The sequence below is a fragment of the Culex pipiens genome, chromosome 3, assembly GCF_016801865.2.
Source record: "Culex pipiens pallens isolate TS chromosome 3, TS_CPP_V2, whole genome shotgun sequence".
Classification (NCBI taxonomy): domain Eukaryota; kingdom Metazoa; phylum Arthropoda; class Insecta; order Diptera; family Culicidae; genus Culex; species Culex pipiens.
Window position 1 is genome coordinate 6,601,434 of NC_068939.1, and position 23,043 is coordinate 6,624,476.

Consider the following 23,043-nt stretch of genomic DNA (forward strand, 5'->3'; position numbering starts at 1 on the left):
AACCTTGAGTTTTATGTGAAGGTCTTACAAGCTTTGGGGTTTCATATGTCTATACTGCCCCTGATCGCATAAATGTCCCATATGCACTTTCATCGTTTTTGAGTTATTGATGCAGTTTTGTTCAGAAACCGGCTCCGTGGCTTAATGGTTACGGCTTCTGTCTCCCAAGCAGAAGGTTCAGGGATCATATCCCGGTCGGTACCATTGAAATTTGGAATCAGGAATTTGAGTATAAATAAAAACTAAAATAAAATCAGGTGGGATTCGAACTCACACCTTTGGATTGTTGGTCTGGGACGCTAAGCAGTCGGCCATCAGAAGATTTACACTCTAGCAGTGAATTGATCCGTAGTGTTGAAACATATTATCTTCTCATATTAAATACGCGCTGATCCCTGATTTGCCTGAGGGGATTGGAAGTCTAAATATAGATCGAGTTTCCTTCAGATGCTTGCTTCTATGTTTAGGCGGGGCCGAACAATGCCCAGCGACCTCGGAATTGGACCGCAAGGAGCTCTGTCATTCTGAAATGGGTCGTTGGAAGCAGCGCGAGGGCTGTCACCACCTAATACCCGGGACTGAGATAAGTTGTATCAGCATTCGGCATATACACAGTCTGATACAAATTGTACTTTCCCATAATTTCGCTACCGGTTAGCGGGTATTGGATTGGACCACACACACACACACACACACACACACACACATTGATGCAGTTTTGTTCAGAATCACGAGATCTTTCAGAAAAGCCTATAACATCTAGTACTTTGGTCTAGAAATCAGGAGAACATGGGCAGTATAGGACCTTAAAAAACTATACAGTGATGATCATAGATTTTAACCAGACATGAAAAATGAAGAAAAAAGATTTCTTTTCGATTTCTTGGTATAGTTTAGTCGGAAAAAATAAACATTTTTTAATTTAATTCTTTTTATTGTTCTCAAAGATACTGTATAAATACATCAACAATGTTTGATTTGCTTGTTAAAGTTTGAATTTTATTTATAATATCACAGCAAAGAATTACTTAATGCTTCAAAACCTTATCCATATGTTGGCCATGACGGTGGGTACCTATAAATTGATGATAAATTTATGTATTAAAATTAATATCATTGTGCAAAATTAACTAACGAGTAATACTGGTTGCCATATCCATAATTGGTACTGTACAACGTCGGCCGCTCATCTTCTTCCTTCTTCCCCGGCGTCCAAATACCCAATAGAAGAACTATTTTGAAAAACGCTAGCATGTAAAACAGCCACACTTTGAAAATGGCGTATTGACTCCCAAAGAACTGCTGAGGAAATCCTACCGAAGGAAAAAATCGTTGTAAAATTTTCAAAGTTTAGCAAAACCCCCAACTTTTCTTACCAATTTCATTGTACCAATCGCCACGCGCCTCCGACTTGCCACCATCCAAGAAGCCTACGGCGGCACGATCCGATGGAGCAGCATGGTCACTGGGTGGAGCCACCGCCAGGGCCATCCAGTCGTGGCCCGCTGAGCAAAGAAGCGTCAATACCATCAGCGCTACGGCTACGGTGGAGGAGGTACGGTCCATGATGGCTACTGCGATGCCAACTGCGATCTGTGCGCTGCTACTGAAGTTTGGGTCGGAACAGATTTGAGAAATGAGTTGAGTTTAGAGGGGAGGGAGGTGTTAATTTGGGAAGAAAATTATTATGAAACTTTTGAAAGAAAGTGGAATTTTGGGGACATTGTTGCTTGAACTTAACGTGAAATATCAGTTTTCTTCAAGCATCGGCTGAAACAACTTCATAACAATGAAATCTTCAATTTCAATGCTTTGCATCATATCTTTAATTTTATCGAATTTGTTGACACAAAGTAAAGGTCAGATAATAGCTACAGCTTTGGCAAATGTCGCCCCTATTAGGACAGAGTTAATTACGAGGGAAGGATTTTGTAAGTATTATTAGGCTTTTTATTTAAATTTTTATAGTAATTTTTAATTTACAGTTCCGTTGTGGTGGTCTGAGGCCAGCTATGTTGGTGGATTTATTGCATTAGGATACACCTTTTTTGGATTGCTAGCATTGTACGTGTACAGGAACTGGGTCTACGACGACGCAGTTGGGTAGGATATGTTTCAATTGCAAGGAGATAATAAATTCTGTAATAATTTGTTTGCTTTTCAGATATCGAAGTTTTCAAGATGATTTATTCAAAATAAATGATTTCAATTTGGAGGATAAAATAAAGGAGTTTGAATCAAAATTTTTGACCAGTAAATAAATCTAGCAGAACCCAAATAACCTTAAATAATTATAATGTAACTCTGTGATAAATAGAGAATATTTAAATGTTAAATGGTTGATCTTTATTATTATTTACATAACTTTACGGGAAAGCACTTATGTTTTGCTTGAGAAAACATCGTTTAGTTCAACGTTGACTGCATTTTTCAGATAACAAGGACTTGTGATAAATTTAAGAAAACTTTTTTTGCTTCTTGATATTCCGAAATTTCAGCCCTCTACTGACCACAATTTCTTGTTTTATTTTTTTTTTGTAATTTTGTCAAAATTTAATTCCAGCAAAGATTTCCCACAAGATTTTTTTTTATAAAAAATTGCGAACTCAATAAAGAGTTTTTTTAAATAAAAAAAATAATTTAGAAGGAATATTTTCTTTGTATTTGCTTTGATACTCAAGACAAGCATAAAATGAAAGGACTGTCAATTTTGCTTTTTTAGTAAGTTTTTTTTGAATTTTCAAAAAATTCAAAAAATTTGATTCCTAAAATTTGCTTTTTGGATAACATATGAGTGCTACAAATGCCGATAAAATGCTTGTGTTATGATATGATTTGTTGTAATTTGTACAGTTAGAAATGTGATATTTGTGTTATTCATAAATGAAAGTACAATTATCTTTCAAAGAATAAATTATTATTTTAATAAATTTTAATATTACATTCAGTCTTCCTTAATCATTTTTTAACAAAAAATATAAATCTCATTTACTTTTCCTTAACTTTTCCGCAATTGTCTTGATTTTGTCTGCCCAAAACTGCTTGAAGTCTTCATTGTTTGTAATTGTATCTTCAAATCCTTTGAACTCGTGATTTCCTTCGATTGATCTTTTTATGCTGAAAATAAATAAATATTAACAAAAGTATAACGCTTCCACCAAACACTAACTAGTTTGAGTTGTCAGTTCTTAGTGCACCAGTCCATCCTTTGCTGAAGTAGAGTAGGACGATTGCTCCAAGAATCAGTCCCAAGGAATAAATGTACCACGTGTAAGCACCTACTGTCCACCCGACTGGAGCAACTAAAATGTTTTAAAAATCGTATTAAAGTTCACGGTTCACTTAAAAGATTCAATACTCACATATTCCATAGCTGTATTTGACATTGTCTAAAACTTCATGTCGTTCAAAAGGAAATTGTGCATCTACTAAAAATAAGTATGAAGCAACAAAAATTAAAATTTTCCACAGTTTAAATTTTCTATCCATTTTTCCTCAAATAACAAAGAAAACTCCAAACAGACTAGCTGACCTGATGTCCAACACTGAAATAATCAGCCTCGTCTCGAAAATTGGAACCAAATTTTCACACCTTCGGGGCCGTCTCCTGACGGGGGAGAGACTCTAATTGGCTGCTAAACGGATTGCAACTTCGGCCAAGATGATGCCATCTGTTAGGACAGGAAGCTGTTTTGTTAACACCACGACCCCGTTGTGATCTAGTTCCGATGATATCACGTAATATTTCGAGCTGTGAATCAAGGCGGAAGGAAAGTAAAAGTTGTTTTGGGATGGGAAGTTATGCAATTGGGAAGTGTAATGTTTTGGGTGAGGAAATGGTGTTATTTAATATTGGGATCATCGTGACGGCAGCTGTTTTTGTGTCAATAAATTTTGGTAGTATTGAATAACTAAAGAGAAAGTTGATTGATCAAAATATGAAATAAATTTATTTAATGCAATTGTGTAAAAATGTTTGTTTGATATTTATTTGATTTTTTTTATTCAACATTCAACAGATAAATAAATTGAAATACTTGTTTTTTTTAAGTATTACAGATATAATTATTAAAAAAGAGTTTTATTCTAAGATGCAAGGATGATGTATGAGCACGTACACCCTAAAGTTTTAGTTCATTTACTATGTAATAATTTCCCTAATTTTGGCTAATTTTAGCGTGACATACTTTATGGATGACGCCCTACTTACTTTAACATTCTTTTATGCATAAATAAGTATGCAGTATTTTGCCAAGATTAGGTCCAAGATTATATCTTTACGCTCAAAAATTGAGAAAGTGACTGTTAAAACATGAAGAATGGTGAAAGGCAAAAAGCTATGATAGTGGTGGTAGAATAAGCCAAATACTATCAGAAGTAAGCAAAAACAAATCATGATAAATCAAATTAAAAAACTAAACATTACACAGAAAAACATAAAACAAGAGAAGTAAAAAATTTTGTAGAACAAAAGTTGTTGAAAAAGACTTCCTGGACACGGGAAAAATATAAATCATAAAGAAATGTGGGCATCTGAAGGGCTATTTTTTTGTATTTTCTGACTTGCCTCATTTTTTTTTGCCTCCCGTCCTCAGACTTATAGGAAGTATGAGAAAAGGTCAATGCGGATGGAGAGCAAATCGAACCCAGTATCCCCCATAAAAACTGGTTGTAAGTGTGAAAAAAAAAAACAATTAAAAATATGAAAAAAGATAAGAAAAACCGAAAAGATAGAATGTCAATACGCAAAAGAAGAACAGAAGGTCAAGAATAAGAAAAAGTCAATGCGGATGGAGAGCAAAATAAAGATATGGATTTAAAATGGTGATCTCACTAAATTCAATTTCCAGGTTCTATTAGAAACAGATCCATTTCAGGTACATCGCCGAACATAAAAAATTAAACTTATTAGTTAATTCAGGTTTGGTATTTAAAAACAGTGTCTAATAAATTTTGTTTTTTTTTTAAGTTATTAAAACTTATTTTTCAAAAGACCAAACAACCATTCGATATATTTCAATTCAAAAACATTTGTGCAATTTTCCGATGTTTATTGTCCGATGATATTGATTTTTTTAAAATAAGGTATACAATTTATGTTTGAATAATCCCTCAAAATGTAACTTTCAACCTTTTCAAAACAAAAAAAAAATTATCTTGTAGATGATGCAATTCATGAAAATGAATACTTAGAACTTTTTGATTTAACATATAATTTAGAAGTAATATTTTTTGGAGTGCGATTTCTATTTTAGTCCAAAAACATTTTTTTTGTTTCAAAAAGTCATAAATAACTCGCCGGCAAATTTTTGTCCGTAGTTCTCAATGGCTCAAAAGCTAAACCATATCTAAAATTAAAAAAATGGCTTTGGGTACCTATTTTAAGAAAAATTGGCATTTTTTGTCGGTTTTCTGAATAGTCCTGATCAATACCTAAAACTTTGCCGAAGACACCAAATCGATCAGAAAATTATTTCATAAGATACAGATTTTCGAAATTTTTATCTACCTTTACAGCTGTCAAAATTGTATTGAAGAATAAATTATTTAAGTCTTTGACAATGAGAAAGCTAACTTTAAGAAGGAAGATCCGGTATATTTTTATTTTGAAATATTTAAAAAAACATCTTTGTCATGCATGGTTTTGGATGACTGATTTTTATATGCATTTTAATTTTAACAAATCTTATTTTTGTAATTTTATTTTTTTGTTATATTAATGGATGTGATATAATAATTTGTTAAGGTAAGCAATTAGAGTTAATACAATGTATTTTGTCAATTAAATAATTAAATTACTTATCATTAAAATATCAGTCTTCGCACCGCCTCAATAACCTCCAGTTTAGCCCCAAAATTTGTTGAAGGGATTCCTGAAAAAGAAAAGGTATTGTTTGAATTTACTTATAGCTCCTACATAAAGTCATTATTTTACCCATAGCTTTCGATGTGCCCATTAATAACGATCGGTTGTTCGTTCTCCGGGGCCGATTTGTAGTATCCGAGCCCTTGCAGCGCGCTCGTACCAAAGGAAAAGAACAGAAACGCCAGCATCGTCGTATAACTCATTGTCGTGATCAGTGGGAACTGCCACGTGCGGTACCCTTTCAATTAAATTGTAAAATTAATCAGAACATCATAAAGTCCAAATTCTTTACTTACACATTTGCGCGTAATAATCCGCAATAGCACGTCCACTTTCCTCATCCTCCCCGTCGTCCAAAGTCGCAATCGTAGTAGGCTGCTCCTCCTCGTCACTGCTGTAGCAGCCGATGCTCACCACGTGGTACAGCGCAAGGACGATGCACGAGCCCGCCAACTGCATCCACAGCCTGCTGCTACTGATCATGATCGAAGGTGGTGTTGAACTTAAAAAGCGGGAAATTTGGCGCCCTGAATCGTTTTATACCGTGCCGGTCCCTTGCGCTGTATGATGAGGCAATCCGGTTGATTAGCTCCAATTAGTGGGTTTCCTGGTGAGATGCTTCCGAGGCGTATAAATAGTATTGTTGTTTGCATCCGGCACGTATTTATTGATCGACTTCCGCAGCAGAAGTTAGTAGGGTAGTGTACAAAATACAAAATGGCGTCGTTCAGAGCGCTGGTTGCGGTATTGTTGGTGATTGCGGCAGTGTCCAGTGCAGCGTTGGCAGAGACTGCACTTCAAACTATTCAGAAGAGCAGTACGGCGAACCACGGTGAAGGTCGACAGATAGTTGCCACCAACACCTTCAACAGATGTAAGTACAATGTGATCACTCACCTTCGATCTTGCAACTAACCCTTGATCATTTCTTTTCAGGGTGGCCATGGGGCGGCTGGGGTGGTTGGGGATGGGGTTGGGGCTGGGGCTGGGGCATCGCAGCCTTCGTACTAGCGATCGTAAAGGGATCGATCCTACTCGGAGGTTTCGCAATCTGGGCGTTCTTCCGAGGTTTCGCCAAAAAGGGCGGCGGCTGCGCTCCGATCATCATCCGAGAGTCCCCACCGCCGATCTACTCACATCACCCGTGGGATCGTTCCGAATCGATCGCAGATCCCTCGTCTCCGTTCCCTCGCACAAAGCGGGCAGCGGATTACACCGAAGACCCGCTCTACTGGACGGACATGATCACGGACTTTGCGTTCAGCTTCCTCGGCGTTCACTCGCAGGATTGCCGCAAACGGTTCGTCTGTGAGGTCGATGTCCGGGCTCGGGCCGATCCGATGCTACAGATGGCGATGCAGTTGTTTGGAGGGGATATCTTCCGCAAGTACCGTGGCGAGAACGACAAGGTGGCGAAGGACTTTGGCGAGTGTGCCAAGATCTACAGCAAGTGTAAGCACGGTGGTCCGTCGATGTCGTTCAACGTGATTACGACCCAGGTGGATCCGCTGCTGGATTATGAGGATGTTATTGGGAATGGAAATGCAAATGTTCCGGAAGAGGAAGTTGGGATTGCGACTCAGGACAATGAGACAACGGAAGCTGAGACGATCACGACGACGACGACGGAAGCTCCGCAGAAGAAATATTTCAATAAAAGGAAACGATATTTTAGAATAAGGAACTAAACGATAATACTAAAATTTAGATCTGTAATATTTATTTCTTTTCTAATAAAAACTTAAAAATAATTAAAAAAAACTTATTCAAATCTTAATAATGGTAATAAGATGGAGGTAAGTAAAAGCAATAAAACTGTATTGAAATTGTTTAGAAGTACGAAATGAAACTTTGAAGTAAGAAGAAGAATTGGTAATAGATTTATATCAGCCATTCCACGTCAAACAGGAAGTCTCCAAATCAAAAGTGCTACGATTTGGCTCAAATTTGGAGTGGGGGTTCTTTGGCCCAAATAATTAGATCCGTAGTTGCGTCTTTCAATTACGAAAATTTAGGTACCCAAACATGTATAGGTCATTGCTGAAATTTTCAAGTTATCGCAGTTTTAGTGAAAAAAGTTGATTTTTACCCGTTTTCGTCATTTTCCCGTTTTTGCGCGCGGTGCGTCTAAAACACAGTTTTTATGTTAAAAAAAAATCATACCTCCATAACGTGTTAATGGATATTCGCAATTTTTTGATATGTTATGGGTAATACTCCGCCAACTCACACAGCAGTTGCCCCGACCCCTCTTCGATTTGCGTGAAACTTTGTCCTAAGGGGTAACTTTTGTCCCTGATCACGAATCCGAGGTCCGTTTTTTGATATCTCGTGACGGAGGGGCGGTACGACCCCTTCCATTTTTGAACATGCGAAAAAAGAGGTGTTTTTCAATAATTTGCAGCCTGAAACGGTGATGAGATAGAAATTTGGTGTCAAAGGGACTTTTATGTAAAATTAGACGACCGATTTGATGGCATACTCAGAATTCCGAAAAAACGTATTTTTCATCGAAAAAAACACTAAAAAGGTTTTAAAAATTCTCCCATTTTCCGTTACTCGACTGTAAAAAATTTTGGAACATGTCATTTTATAGGAAATTTAATGTACTTTTTTAATCTACATTGACCCAGAAGGGTCATTTTTTCATTTAGAACAAAATTTTTCATTTTAAAATTTCGTGTTTTTTTTAACTTTGCAGGGTTATTTTTTAGAGTGTTACAATGTTCTACAAAGTTGGAGAGCAGACAATTACAAAAAATTTGATACATAGACATTAGGGGTTTGCTTATAAACATCACGAGTTATCGCGATTTTACGAAAAAAAAGTTTTGAAAAAGTTGGTCGTCATCGATCATGGCCGTTCATGGTCACCCGCGACGGATACGGACGACGAAACAAAGAGAAACGCAAAAAGTAACTTTTTCAAAACTTTTTTTCGTAAGATCGCGATAACTCGTGATAATTATAAGCAAACCCCTTATGTTTATAAATCAAAATTTTTGTAATTGTCTGCTCTTCAACTTTGTAGAACATTGTTACACTCTAAAAAATAACCCTGCAAAGTTAGAAAAAACACGAAATTTTAAAATGAAAAATTTTGTTCTAAATGAAAAAATGACCCTTCTGGGTCAATGTGGATTCGAAAAGAACATTAAATTTCCCATAAAATGACATGTTCCAAAATTTGTTACAGTCGAATAACGGAAAATGGGAGAATTTTTAAAACTTTTTTAGTGTTTTTTTCGATGAAAAATACGTTTTTTCGGAATTCTGAGTACGCCATCAAATCGGGCGTCTAATTTTACATAAAAGTCCCTTGGACACCAAATTTCTATCTCATCACCGTTTCAGGCTGCAAATTATTGAAAAACACCTCTTTTTTCGCATGTTCAAAAATGGAAGGGGTCGTACCACCCCTCCGTCTCAAGATATCAAAAAACGGACCTCGGATTCGTGATTAGGGACAAAAGTTACCCCTTAGGACATAGTTTCACGCAAATCGAAGAGGGGTCAGGGCAACTTTTTCCGATTTCGTGTGAGTTGGTAGAGAATTACCCTTATGTAAAATATTACAAGGAATCAGGTAAAATCGGCAAATGAAATTTTCATAGGACCTTTTCAAATATTCAGCTAGTTTTTTTTGGACCAAAACATATTTTTCCTTAAAAGCTCAACTAATAACCTTTCTTTTGAATTGTGGCGCTCCAAAATTGGTTCAGCCGATCCGGAGATATGATTTTTAAAAAATGTGGTTTTTGCGAAAATCGACGAAAAACGCAATTTTCTGGATCACTCTTTTTCGGATAGGACAACCCTAATCACCAAACAAAAAAAATACGTGTCTACTTATTTGGGCCAAAGAACCCCCACTCCAAATTTGAGCCAAATTGGAACACTTTTGATTTGAAAAAAGTTGTAAAAAGGTCATAAATACAAATTTGAGCAAACGTAAAATTTGAAACTTTTTTTGATTGCCTAAGCATCTGTGAAGAGGTTCGAAATTAGTCTTTATATAAAATTTAAAGATATTTTTCAGCGTTCTAATGACTCGTCCTTAAGTGCACTGATAGTATAGCTGATTTATAGGATTTTCCTTTAACCCTTTCAGGCCTGATGTGCCATATATGGCCCAAAAATCGAAAAAAAACGAACCCAAAAATCAAAGTTTTAAAAACTAGCCTATAATTTTCGTATGAATAATTTTCCCATCATTATTTCAAAAAATATTTTCAAAAAAAAATCAGGCCTGAAAGGGAACAAAAATCGTAACTCTTACAAACCATAACAAATCGATTTTTTGTTTACAAATTTCGTATAGTAATTAGACGTTAAACTATTTGAAATTTCGCCTTTTTGATTATTTTTATTATAAATCACTGTTTTGACCCAACTTGTACTTTAAATTTACATTTGAGCAATTATTTAATTTGTTGGTGCTTTCTCAATATGCAAATAAATATTACATAAAAATAACTTATTGTGATAATCTAGTTTATATCATCACTTACACCTCTTTGATCACTAGTCCACCCAATCTTCCTTAAAAAGAAATCCCCTATCGTCAACGAACACGAACCACTCCTATCAGCAAATCCCGAACACTCTTCTTCACTTTTGCTCCAAACTCCGCCCAGGTCAACCCGTCCCACCAGCGGAAAATTCCTCGTGTACTCGCCCACCTCACACGCCAACCGCTTCCGGCAGTATTCCGACTGTCCGTCGGCCAGATATCGCACCGCCAGGTCCATCCAGTCGTCCAGTTGGCCACTTCGACCAAACGAGGGCTTGCCCCGGATCCGCTGCTCCCAGTAGGCCCACATTGCGAACGCCACAAACAGGCCGAAACTCTTGAACACGACCAGAACCAGCGCCGTCAGGGCCCAACTCCAGGCGTGGGGGTAGACCACTACAAATGATGTAAAAGTTGATTATTTTTGAAAATGATAAATTTTTTGAAAGTCATACCTTACCAGCATCAAAATATGGCGTTTCCGGTGATTGTCGAGAGGTTTCCAAATCCGTTGTCCGGTTGTGACTCGTTGGATTTTGAGTGGCTGATGTAACTTGGAGGATGCCAACGAACATCACGATCGCGATCGTTCGATTGATCATGGTGATGTGGGGTGTTTTGTGGTGAACGGTACTACGACGAATAAAAGCTGGACTGACTGTCGAATGTGATTATTTATACCGCGTTCCGGAAGCTTTGTCGATTAGCAATGGAATGCTAAATGGAACCTAACGGAATTTGTTACATCCGTAGCAGGTATCTGGTTTGGGCTAGGTGGTCCAATTGTATGAGTAATAGGGTGCCCAGAAAAAATGACCCTTCCACCCCCTGCTCTACAAGCGAAAAACGGGTTTTTGAGTTATTTCAAGCATCTGTGCAAATTTTGAGCGAAATTGGATGAGATTAACTCATTGATACACGAGCCTTTTTTTAATCGCTAATAACTTTTCAGGATCGAGTTTTACAGCTTTGGTATGTTCTACAAAGTTGTAGAGCATTACATTTAAAATGAGAATCTCACTTTTGGGATTATTGTGATAAAAGAAGCGCACCGTGCAGACCATACCGTAAGAAAATTGAGTTTTCGATACATTTTTTCGATTTTTCCCAAACAAACTTCACCTTTGAGTATCAACGGGTAAATGTGAACCGATTTTGCTTATATTTGGCCCAGAGTCCTAAAATAGCTCAAGGAACATGATTCAGCTCTTGGGGCGAAATTTTGAGAAAAAGTCCCATATTCTGGGCACCCTAATGGGTAATCATTACCCAAGGAGCACACTTTGTTCAATAGAACTCTTGAACGATGGTTTTTGTGCACGTTTTTTCTGTTTTTGAACATGTCTTATTGTTTTAGCAATGGGTTGGAATTTTTGGTTCTCCTTTTTAATGAAGTATGGTTTGGGCAAGTATCGAACCCAAGACAACTCATCCGCGTTTTTCCAGTGAAAAAATCGACGATATCATGATATTTTAATTTTTGCCACTTTTTGATTTGGGTAAAACTTTGTGGGGTTTCCCTATGACTAAAGAAGCTTATTTGCATCAATTTGCCCATAAGGCTTTCTAGTCAGAAACTTACCAACATATTCAAAGTATGTTTACATGGCAGCTGCGGGTTTGTTTGCATCAGATTTGCCATCTCTTTCTAGCAAAAGTTTTTTGCCAGGCGACTTCTAGCGACTTCTAGTCATTTTTAGTTAAATTATGTTTTTTTTTCTTTAGGCCTAGAAAGCCTTATATAAGACAGCTATCCATACAAAAGTGGTTTGTAAAAATTCGAAAATATGTATTTTGGCAAAAAAAAAAACTGATCGCTTTGGTGTCTTCGGCAAAGTTTTAGGTATTGGATAGAACTATTCAGGTAAATTTTTTAACACTCTCAGAAAAATTTACTCATTTTTTATCTTTGAAAGATGTGTTCCCAAAATCGGTATTTTTAGATTTTAAATATTTCGTGTACCAAATTACGCCGAGTTATTATTTTAGAATGATAGTAAATCCTTGAAAAAAAAATGCATTTTACATCATATTTTTAAGTAAATATAGTTTGCAATCGAAAAGTACTTAACACATTTTTTTCAGTAATGTGCCACGTCTGTTTTTCAATAAGCTGAGAAAATTTCCTATAAATTCGTCTAGAACCATTGAAGATTGAGTCGTGAGTTCGATTCTCGTACCGGGATGATGAATTAAAAAAAGGTTGAAGTTTTTCTAAGTGTTATTCCAAACTGCACGCATTTTTTTAAAGTCGGTATCACGAAAAGCAGAATAAAACCTTTTGGAAAGTTAATCTTGAGTTTATAATTTAAAAATATTGATTTCAAAGAGATCATAAAATTTCACGAATAAATTATTTTTGACATTAAAAATCGGGATAAGTGCAGTTTGGTAATACTTAGAAAACTACAAAATTATAGTTGTTTTAATTTGAGAGGCTGTATGCTGCCCATATTCGCATAAATGTCCCATATGCAAAAACAGCAAGTTGAGAAAAAAACATTAGGCAAGTTTGTCCCACACATAAGGCTACGTATTAAGTTTTCACGAAAAAAAACTGATTTTCTCCTGATTTCTAAAACAAAGTACTAGATGTTGTAGACTTTTCTGAAAGGGCACACGATTTTGAACCAAACTGCATCAATAACTCAAAAGCGATTAAAATGCATATGTGACATTTATGCGATCGAATCGAAAATAAAAAAAAATACGGATTTTAAGTATTCAACTTTAAGTTAAAATAAGTTATGTATAAAGATGGGAATTTTTTTAAGTGTAACTTTTTTTCTGAACAGTAATAATTGTTATCTACAACTTTGCCGAAGACACCAAATCGATCAGAAATTCCAACTCAAGATTTCACAATTGTATGAACGAACAATGAACACTTGAATTGACAAAAAACTTATGATGCAAAATGGCTTCTGTTAACATAGTGAATGCATGGACAAATCTTCATCCAAATAAAAACACAAAATTAAAAATCTGTAAAAAATGTTGTAAAATTCTAGTGAATTACTCAAGAAACCATTTGTTTGGTTTTATGGTTTAAAATGATGATTCGATATGAATGAAAATCTTATTTTGTTAGAAAATTTGTATTTATTTAATTTAAGAATATCAACAGCATTTCGATTGAAAGTAAATGTATTCCTAGAATAAAATTTTAAATAATCATTTTCAAATCAAACCACCTATAGCATTTTTTGGATACTTACCAACAAGAACGCCGCCCCCAAATACAAAGCTTTCAGCTCCACCTTCAGCTCCGGTTCCGCAAAGTAGATATTGTTCGTGTACGAAGAACTACCCACGTTCCACGCCCTCGTGATGGTTCCCTTCTGTGTCCTCAAATCCCGGTCCATCACCCGAAAGTGCGTCTCCTTGGGCATCCGAATGGCGTCCACCAGCGGTATCGGAATGCGGAACATCGTGTTCAAGTCTCCGTTCATGAGGATAATCTCCCGCGAAGTGAGTCCGTAGTCCTGCTGGATACACCCGATCAGGTGCCCTGGGGTGGCCCAAATCTCCAGGAATTGATTCTTGCAGAAGCAACAGAACAGCCCACAGCCGAGGTTCTTCTTGAACAGCAGAACTTCCTGGTGGTTGCGATCTACTAGGGAGAGTTGGAATGGTCGTAGCGAGCCCCAGCAGCGATCGCTCGGAACCGATGTCTCCGATGCACCGTAGATGGCTTCGTTGGACGGACCACGAACGGTGTAGCGATTGTCCGACGAAACAGCTGATAGCACTGTGTGTTAACGAGACCAGACTGATAAGACTTTAAAAGGTATTATTTGGAGTGGGTCGTACTCACGTTCATTGAGCTCGTAGGTCTGCTCGATGAATAGTGACGCTAGGCCGTACATGAAATCCAGACCTGATCTAGGGTTGAACGGAGTTAGGAAGGGACTGTTGATCGATCGGATCGGAGTCTCGGGGATGATCCGTAAGTTTACTGGAATGGATAAACCTATTAGGTTTCAAAAACTGAACAAAATCTTAAACCGACTTACATCCATCATCAATTTGCCGATTTGGCTGAGCCGTAATGATCGGACTCTCTCCGGAATACACTAGAATTGCAGAGCGAGATATTAGTCACTTAACCCAGCAAAAACCGACCAAATCTAACCAACTGGCGTGACCGTGGTCGGTGGGGCAACCCGGAGTTCCGTGCTGTCGTAGCCGTAGTCCCAGCTCAGGTCGAACGTGGGATCGTGTTCCGGATGGTAGTAAGGGGAATCCTGCTGCTGTTGATTCTGGCTCTGCTTTTGATGATTCGCGTTGGACGACATCTTTTTGTGAATCACGGACGACCTGCTCGCGCGGTTCGTGTGGCGGGGGGTCTTATCGCGAAGGTACTGAGTTGGTTGTTTCAAAGTGGTCCGCGGCAAGTGCGTGGGATCGAAGGGGGGAAAGAGTTGGGATTAGATTTGACGTGATTGGTACTAAGAATTTTTAAGTTTTTGGATTAGTAATGTTTAGATTTGTTTAACACGTAAATTCTATGTCGCTTGCTTTTTTTGTGAGTGTTTTTTGGAAAATAATTTTGAAATTTTTGTTGTTAACATTTTGATTTGAATAAGTTTTTTTTCGGATTGCTTTGATTTTGTAGATTTTTTTTACAGAAATCATATAAAAATTCTTCAAATCAAGTATTCCATGAAAAATGCATTTTTGCAATTCCGCTGTGAAACTCTCAAATTTTTCTGTCCTTCTGGAGAAACAAAACGGCCTACTTTTCGCAACATTTTTCAATATTTTTTTGTTTTGAACGGTGAATTTACTAAACATATGTATGTTTGACATAAAATTCCATTCAAGAAGCGTTTTTCGGAATTGCAAAAAAATTTGTAAGCAACTCGTTGCAAAACTTGATTTTTTCAGCACTCGTCGTATTTATCCAACTCAATGATCCTCGTTGGAAAAATGTACGACTTGAAATAATCTAATGAGGCAAAAAAAAGTAAAAATCAACCTTCAGAAGATACGTTTACACTCAACCAGGCACAGCGAGCCCACCTTTTATCTTATCGTCAGCTCTTATCAAACCAACATTGTGCCGCAATTATTGATGGAGTGAGACGGGTTTGTTGTCATCAAAAGCATAAAAAAGCGTCACCTGGCAGCGACCTTATTTTAGTAAAAAACTCATTCGCTTCAATTTAGAGTGTTGTTTCTTTGTGAGTGATTGTAGATTTCAACAAATACTGACTTTATTTTTTTTTTCATTTATCATTTAGACTTTATTTGGTATCATTGTATTTTTTTTCTCTCTTTTGTATATAGATATAGATTCGTTTCACTTGTTCTGTTATTTCTGTACCTTTCGTAATACCTATACTTTAATTTTTATTTTAAACTCAAGTATGTGAAGGTGTGTAGATACATTTTGTTATTTTTTCTTTCATTATTTTACTAACACATGACTTTATTTTTCTTCCACCTAGACATTATTACAGTTGCGCCGCAAAGTGTTGTCAAAGTTTGTTAATATTCAGATCATTCTTTTTTAAACGTGTATGTAACTTTTACATGCTTTGAAACTTAAGCTAAAACTAAGGTTTGTTTCCCCTCCTTATTTTTCTTCCTCAATTCAAATTAGCTGCACATTTTTCGTTTTTAGGAGTTTGTTTTTTCCAGTCGTTCGTTATCTGTTTGTATTTTCCTTTTCGTCCAACGTTGTCTGCATTTGGAATTTTATTGTCAGATTGGTTTCTCGTTCGATCATTTTTTGGGTTTGTGTGTGTGTGTGTTTTTTTTTTCAGTGTTGATAGGGTAAAGTTTCGTGAGTCTGTTTGGGGTTGGTTGTAGGTTGAATCTATCTGGAACTGGTAAATAATTTTTTGAGGTTTTTACACATACACCGACGTCTGATTACTGTTGCACCCAATTGTTTAATTTTATAGTACAGTTATAAACCACACTTATGATTTTTTCTTTGGTTTTAAAAACGTTGTTGAAGTGTTTTACAATAGATGAAATAGTTTTCCATTTGCTGTCTATACTCTAGTATCTAAGATGTAAATAACATTTCAATATAAAATGAGTGTATATTTAAAAACTTAAAGTCAATGGTTGACACTAACGTAAGTTTCAGTACTTAGGGTTAAAACAATCTCATCGTTAACAGTGGCCATTTGTTTGTAAGTGGGTGAAGTTATTCTCAAAACACGACTTGAACCAAGCAAAATTCGCGCTTTTCGAAAAGCCTCACAATACTGGAATCAATAGATGTGCTACATAGACGTATAAATTCCATTCCCAATAGATCGCTTATTTACTTTGTTTGTTAGCAGGATTATCTAGTATCTCACAAATATACTTACTAGAGAGTTGTGGGGTTAGAGTTTGCTCGATATGCAATTTAAAAATGACACCTTCGACCAAAAAACGTGGATTAACCCTTTTTTCTCATGTATTAGTCATATATTTAACATAGACGGTGACGAATGCTGAAGAGAAATCACAAAAATTTCCATAACAAAACTCGCATGCAATTTGTGTGTTTGAACATTGCACTTCTTAGCGTGAGTGTGTCTGTGTGTGTTTGCGTTTGTGGCTGTTTGTGTTGGTTTGTGTCTCTTGGCTAACGCTAACGCTCGCACGCGAAAACTGTTTACAATCCGCTAACGCCTACTTCGACCATCGCCCGGTACAGGCACGGATTCTTGGCGCACTCGCGCGGTCCCAGCTGCGGTCCCGGAAACCCGCGGAGGATCGTCAGCGCCGAACGGGCCGCCGTCTGGCAGCTGGCCTGCTTCTCGCACAGAGTGTCCGCCTCCAGCAGGTACTGGAAGTCACAGTCCGTCTGGGAAGTGCCCTGTGGGAAGGATGAGCGTTAGATGGTTTGAGGGGGTTGAGGGACGTTTGACTTACGCAAAGGTAACACAGCTGGTGAGCGCCGCAGGCTGGAAGCAGATCCTGGTAGATGTCACCGGACAGGACATCGACTCCACGACATCTACGCTCCAAAGCGTCCAGTAGGGGGCATTCGTTAGTTTCTGGAATGAAACGAGCGTTAGCACTGATCATTGACGGCGCCTTCCGAGTTACTTACCGACAGCCAAGCTTTGTCCGTAGCCCTCACCGATAGGTGCGTAATGACCCGCGCCCAGCTCGTCCTCAAAGTCCGGCAGTCCCTTCGGGTACATGTCCTGGAAGCGCTTGGTCACCCGCTTCTTCTTCTTTTTCTTCTTGTCCTCGTCCAGCTCCTCCAGGTCGTTCTCCACCTCTTCCTGCGCTGTTTTGGCGCTCGGTTCCAGTGAGTGTCTGAAAGTGAACAAATTAGAAGCTGTTCGAATTAGTTATCCCATTCGACTTACTGGCTGTGATCGAACTCGGCCTTTTCCTTCTTGATCGCCACCCGCTTCGCCTTTTCCTTCTTGTCGTCGCGCTTCTCGGTGTCGATTTCGTTGTTCCGAGGGTCCAGCTCGTCTCCTACGGAGTCCTTCAACTTGTCCAGCGTGCGACGCATCTTTTCGATGCTGTACGCCGTAGCCAGTCGTGATACGACCTTGTCCTTTAGCTTCTGCAGCTCGACCGGCTCGATGAGTCCGCCCTCGTGATCGCCGGTGTACTTGACGGTCTGGTCCAGGATCAGATCTTCGATCGTCTTCAGCTTGCGGTCCATGTTGTCCAGCTTGTCACGGTTCAGGCTGTTCTTCTTCTTGCGATCCTCGTCGTAGTTCTTGTAGAAGCTCAGCGGGTACACTCCGCTATCGCGACCGCTCTTCTTCCTGCGATCCATTCCGAAGTACTTGTTCCACTGGATCGACTTCTTCGCCTTGAACTCGCCGATGTCACCGGGTAGGATCTGATCTTCCTTCACTACCTCCAGGTTCGAGCGCTTCTTCACCGATCGCTTCTTTTTGTCGTCGTCTTCTCCTTCGTGCTCCTCGCTGGATTCATCGTGCTCGTGGTCATGATCGTGATCGTGTTCGTGATCATGTTCGTGATCATGCTCCTCGTCCTCGTGTTCTTCCGAGCTGTGCTCCTCGTGTTCCTCTCCACTAGCATCGCGCTTCTCGTGTGTCTTTGTATCGTTCTGCTTCTCCTGTTGCTTTTCAACTTCAGGTTGATCGCTCGATCGCTTCTTCTTCTCCTCGGGTGCACCGAACAGTGCCTGCAGATCCTTCGCTACCTTTTCGTCCGTTCCGGAAGCGGTTGATTCCGGCTTTGGGGATCGCTTGGCTACCGGGAAGCGCTTCTTCCGGGATGCCGGAAGCCACGGAAGCATCGGCATCTGGCGCTTCCGTTCCTCCATCGGAGGTCCGTAGTACATGGCGGCCGCTTCGGACTGCGACACCGTTGGATAGCCCTGGCGTTTCTCGTAGAACGGGTTCGGTTCCTCTCCGACAGCGGCTGCGGCACGTTCTTCGTCGAACAGCTCCTGTTCGATTTCGTTTTCCTGCTGCTGGTACTTGTCCCAGAGGTCACGCAGCTGGTCCAAGTACTTCTCCTCGCGCTCGAGATTCGCCTGGCGGTCGATTTCCTTCAAGAAGTCCGCGGACAGGTCCGGACGGTATGGCTTCTCCATTTCACGCTCTCTGAACACGGTCGACGGGTAGGAGGGCAGATCGGCAAGGGCTGGAACGAGAGAAAGGTGGGGTGGTGGGTCATCAATTTGGAGTCTCCAGCGGATTTGAGCAAGAGAAAAAGAAGAAAAGTGTTCCACCCCGTTGCGCATGAAAACGTAGGGTGATTTTGATTGTTAGCCACTTGTTCGGTCGTTGGCCGGATTTATGCGGGATTGTTGCTTGGGGTACGGAAGTGAGGGCTATCAATTCAATATCTGATAATGAAATTTGATGGAGGGTTAATGTATGGGGTCGCGTGCGTGAGCTTTTCTATCAGTGGCCGCGTATTTTGCAAGAATCTAATGTTTCAAAATGGCTGATCATAACAGTTCTATTAGTGCTTTTTTTTTACAAATATCTCTATTAATTCTATTGTAAGATTCGTTGAGTAGAGGGTTGAGCTCAAATCCATCTTCTATATATATAAAAAATTTGGACGGTTTTGTTCGAACGCGAATCAATTCAACACGGAACGTCGGATCAAGGTGCTTTTTGTTGCGTTGGGTTCGTATAAGCCCAAGGAAGGTTCTTACGCCAAGAAATTTCCACTTTGGCCACTCTGGAACCGATTCCGGAAAATCTGCAGATTGTATGGAAAATGTTGCGTAAAATCTAATTTTGATCATAGGAGGCTGAACAAGGAAAAAGTTAAAAACGTCAACAAACGAAAAAAGGAAAAGACGAAGTTTTTCGGGTAAGGCTTGTATGATCATAAAAATGCTCTAAGCAGCGATTCTCAACGGGCACCAGGCCTACTTGATTTACATGGCAGGGGGTAGAAGAAAGTGATCTTTGTAACCAAGATGGCGACCAATATGGCGGTTGTGAAATATTGAAAACAAATCAGGCAACTACTTGAATTCGACTAATTTGAGGTTACTGAACTCGAAATGTATCTCAAGGGTAAGGAAATACAAAAAGAAATTTGTTTTGATAAAAAAAGACTCCTCAGTACTCACCATCCCGCTCGCGGAACATGGACCGCTTGCGAGCTTCCAACTCGTACGGATCGTACGGTCCCTCGTCGGGGTCCTCGTCCCGGCGCAGATAGTTGGCCAGAAGCTTGTTTAGTCGCTGTCGGTTCGGTCGGAACGAGGGCAGCTGCGGATCGTCCGATGCTGTCGGGGGAAAATGCGTTTTTAATTGTTTTGTGGAAATTTCCTACACATTTTTATCCCGTTATACTTACGCTCCATCCAGTAACCTTCCTCATCGAGAGGTTCTCCGGTGACCTCGTCACGCAATGCCAGCTGAGCCTCGCGCCTATGGAGGGCATCCACGGCGGACTGAGACGAAGAGGAAAGTGAAGAAATTAATTCATTTTCAATTCATCCCGGGCGAAAACTTTTCAAGCGAGCTTTAAAGCTTCTTCGAAAGTCCAGGGTGACCAACCTGCAGGGAGTAGGGGGAGTGTTGCGAGGCCAAAACCGCACCTACGCATAACGCCAATGAGCCGTAGATCAATAGGGCCATTTCTCCGTTGGAAAGGAGCTCCGGTACCGCCTGGAATGGAGGAGCAAAAGGAAAGAAAAGTCAGAAAGAATTAGAACGATGCTGAACGGTTGGGCATGATGGAATGGGATGGAAATTTCGCAATAATGCACAGCACACACACACACAAACTCTCACAGACACGCACACAGAAAGTATTTACGGTTCTATTTAAGGAATTTTGAGGACATATCGGTGGCGGTGGCAAGCGTTCTCAATTTGCGAGCTTTTTGTACTCCTTTTCTAGTTGAAGAAGAAGGCATGGCGGTAAGACGCAAATTAATAAAGTTTTTCGAGAGGATCTAATTGTGGTTTGGACTTTATTTTTTTGAGGTCACCGCAATTTGTCAATGCTGCGGAATAATTAATTCGATTGAAATGCTTCGGTGATTATGGTTGAAGCTATTTTTATAGTTTCTTTGCAGAATAATTTGTATATTCAGATAAGTTGGGTTAAAAGCACAAATTATTTCAAATTTTATACATTGCTTTAAATAGAGCAAATAAATACTGTCTGATTATCCTTGGATATTTTTGATTTCGGATATTTCAATTACCAAAAAAAAGTGCTTTATCGGATAATCAAAACTTCAGATAATCGAGACTAGACCGTATAATGTCGAAACGTTTTGAATAGCAAGAGCTAGTTTCCTACAACGCATTAGTTAGTAATTTTTCTTCAGATATCTATTCTTATAATGACACTATTTATCTATCAATCATCATTGCAAGACCAAATGTAAACAAATTTAGGACACTTATTTTTGATTAAATTAATGCTTAACATTTCTTACAGTAGCCTCAATTTGATCTTTTCTGATCAGTTTTAAGAAAGTATTTGTTCAATGTTTTGAAAATAAACTTCTATTTTGATTTTTCCTCTCCGTAACCGTTACAAAATATTGAAAAAAATATATTTTAACAAAACAAAAAAGGATAAAAGCTTAATAAAATTCAACATTTTTTCATTTCATATAAACTAAAGATCAGAAATGAAAGAATCCTCATCAAAAGGTTTTCCTTCAAAATTTGGCAAGAATTTTTTTTAAAGAAAGATGGCTAATCCTTTCTACGAAAATCTGTAAAAAAAAAGTATAAAAACAATTTCGGGTGGGTAAACGGGCGGAATTTCGATTTCACTACGTCAAACGTCGAAAGACGACTTATCATTTTTCATAAATAAACAATATTTGTGTCCAAATTAAATAAATTTATGAATTAAAGTGTGATTCACGATAAAACAGTTTACTCATTTACTGATAGGGGGAGAGGGGGTAATATGCACCCTTGGGGCAAAATGCACCCCCTACTTTTCTCGGTATTTGGAAGAATTGTCCGGGGAAAAAACATAGAAATTGGAAGCTTAATATTGCTAAACCATCTTGGAAAAAATTGAGCTTTGTAGTATAAAATCAGCTTAAGTTATTTGCAAAACATTAAAATGTTGTGTTTTCATCTAATTTTTATTGAACTTTCATTATGATTTTTGGACAATATAAAAAGCATTTATTGATATTGTAAGTGTTGAGATATATAGTTTTTGCCATAATCTTCATTACTATGTAGATAAATGTAGAAAAAATGCCATTTTAATTAAATTTTCTACAAAAAGCGTAGTCGGGGCAAAATGCACCGCTTTGAAGCTCCTTTGTAAAAATAGCGGTGTCATCTAGTGGTGACTAGTGAAAACTGCTTTTACCCGGTGCATTTTGCCCCGTTGTTAAAGTGCATTTTGCCCCAATGATGCGGTGCATATTGCCCCGCATGGTAGTTTGAAAAGAATCAGAAATGTTTTTAGAAATTTGATATTTTCGAACAATTTTGTGGTTTTTTAAGACTTTTTTCACATGGATGACAAAGAATAATAGTTGGTATAGAGCATCGAACAAAATTCTTCCACAGTAATGCTGTAATGGTTGAGAAATCACAGATTTCCCATAGGGGGTGCATATTACCCCCTCTCGCCCTACATGTTGTTTGGAATAAATACACAGTAAATTTGTTATTGTACCGCTAAAAATGTGTAAATCTATAAATATTACAACGTTTCTTAACTTTTTCAGTCTAAATTGAGGTTAAGAGGTAATATTACTCCTTTCAATGTTACACCTTCTAGTTTTATACATTTTTTTACTGTGAGATTTCCTCTGTAGAGGTTCACTCCCTCGCAGTGGTGAATGAATTGTTTAGATTTCCATCTCAGTTTGATTACATGTTTATGACTTAGCTTAAAAATCTCACAAAATACAAAATTTCAATATTCGGTAACTTGAATCAAAGTGTTGTAAGTTTTTCGTTGGTTCTGAATTAATTAAATAACACTAAATTTATATTGAAAATCATTTAATCGCTCCAAAACAAATTATTTGTACATGAATATTTTGAAAATAACTTGATACTCAAAGATTATTCCTGTACCACTAAGAAAGTAATAATTTTGAAACATTGTTTTTAATTTGAATTGTCACAGATAATTGCGCGTGGACAAACAAGGAATCCCAAGATAAAAAAAAATGCTTTTATTAGTTGACTCCTCTAGAGATAATTTATGCGATGAAGTTTATTTTAATTTTACCTTCCTTCTAAAATTT

At 38.2% G+C, this 23,043-nt stretch overlaps 4 protein-coding genes across 5 annotated transcripts in view; all 4 read right to left on the minus strand.

Moving 5' to 3' along the window:
- Positions 1–5,754: 5,754 nt before the first annotated feature.
- LOC128093296 (uncharacterized) lies at positions 5,755–6,351 on the minus strand. The gene is made up of 3 exons (XM_052709596.1): positions 6,163–6,351; positions 5,936–6,104; positions 5,755–5,873 (listed from the first exon to the last, which is right to left on the minus strand). Exons 1-3 carry the CDS (start codon positions 6,347–6,349, stop codon positions 5,846–5,848), a joined length of 384 nt encoding a protein of 127 aa, XP_052565556.1. The 5' UTR covers positions 6,350–6,351; the 3' UTR covers positions 5,755–5,845.
- Positions 6,352–10,242: 3,891 nt separating this feature from the next.
- Positions 10,243–11,113, minus strand: LOC128093654 (uncharacterized). Its single transcript, XM_052711231.1, has 2 exons — positions 10,840–11,113; positions 10,243–10,775 (listed from the first exon to the last, which is right to left on the minus strand). Exons 1-2 carry the CDS (start codon positions 10,979–10,981, stop codon positions 10,357–10,359), a joined length of 561 nt encoding a protein of 186 aa, XP_052567191.1. The 5' UTR covers positions 10,982–11,113; the 3' UTR covers positions 10,243–10,356.
- A 2,329-nt stretch (positions 11,114–13,442) lies between these two features.
- Positions 13,443–14,727, minus strand: LOC120430257 (phospholipid scramblase 1-like). Its single transcript, XM_039595342.2, has 5 exons — positions 14,515–14,727; positions 14,396–14,455; positions 14,197–14,337; positions 13,598–14,130; positions 13,443–13,532 (listed from the first exon to the last, which is right to left on the minus strand). Exons 1-5 carry the CDS (start codon positions 14,675–14,677, stop codon positions 13,500–13,502), a joined length of 930 nt encoding a protein of 309 aa, XP_039451276.1. The 5' UTR covers positions 14,678–14,727; the 3' UTR covers positions 13,443–13,499.
- Positions 14,728–16,121: 1,394 nt separating this feature from the next.
- The window catches only part of LOC120430258 (neurofilament medium polypeptide), a 93,127-nt gene continuing 86,205 nt past the window's right edge, over positions 16,122–23,043 (minus strand). Inside the window, exons 2-8 of one of the 2 annotated variants that reach the window (XM_052711000.1) lie at positions 20,354–20,464; positions 20,151–20,247; positions 19,921–20,079; positions 17,723–18,971; positions 17,443–17,654; positions 17,262–17,386; positions 16,122–17,205 (exon numbers count right to left, since the gene is read on the minus strand). In XM_052711000.1, coding sequence (XP_052566960.1) covers positions 17,002–17,205; positions 17,262–17,386; positions 17,443–17,654; positions 17,723–18,971; positions 19,921–20,079; positions 20,151–20,247; positions 20,354–20,434 — 2,127 coding nt within the window. In that variant the 5' untranslated portion in view covers positions 20,435–20,464 and the 3' untranslated portion in view covers positions 16,122–17,001. Of the gene's footprint in view, positions 17,206–17,261; positions 17,387–17,442; positions 17,655–17,707; positions 18,972–19,920; positions 20,080–20,150; positions 20,248–20,353; positions 20,465–23,043 lie in introns of both variants that reach the window. The other variant, XM_052710999.1, reaches the window with a different exon arrangement.

Coding starts and splice junctions, on each gene's coding strand:
- LOC128093296 (XM_052709596.1), bottom strand. CDS start 6,349: ATGATCAGTAGCAGCAGGCTGTGGATGCAGTTGGCGGGCTCGTGCATC. Junction 6,105..6,162: donor GGATTATTACGCGCAAATGT/GTAAGTAAAGAA, acceptor TTTAATTGAAAG/GGTACCGCACGTGGCAGTTC. Junction 5,874..5,935: donor GGGCACATCGAAAGCTATGG/GTAAAATAATGA, acceptor TTTCTTTTTCAG/GAATCCCTTCAACAAATTTT.
- LOC128093654 (XM_052711231.1), bottom strand. CDS start 10,981: ATGATCAATCGAACGATCGCGATCGTGATGTTCGTTGGCATCCTCCAA. Junction 10,776..10,839: donor AACGCCATATTTTGATGCTG/GTAAGGTATGAC, acceptor CATCATTTGTAG/TGGTCTACCCCCACGCCTGG.
- LOC120430257 (XM_039595342.2), bottom strand. CDS start 14,677: ATGTCGTCCAACGCGAATCATCAAAAGCAGAGCCAGAATCAACAGCAG. Junction 14,338..14,395: donor TCGGCAAATTGATGATGGAT/GTAAGTCGGTTT, acceptor TATCCATTCCAG/TAAACTTACGGATCATCCCC. Junction 14,131..14,196: donor GACCTACGAGCTCAATGAAC/GTGAGTACGACC, acceptor GTTAACACACAG/TGCTATCAGCTGTTTCGTCG.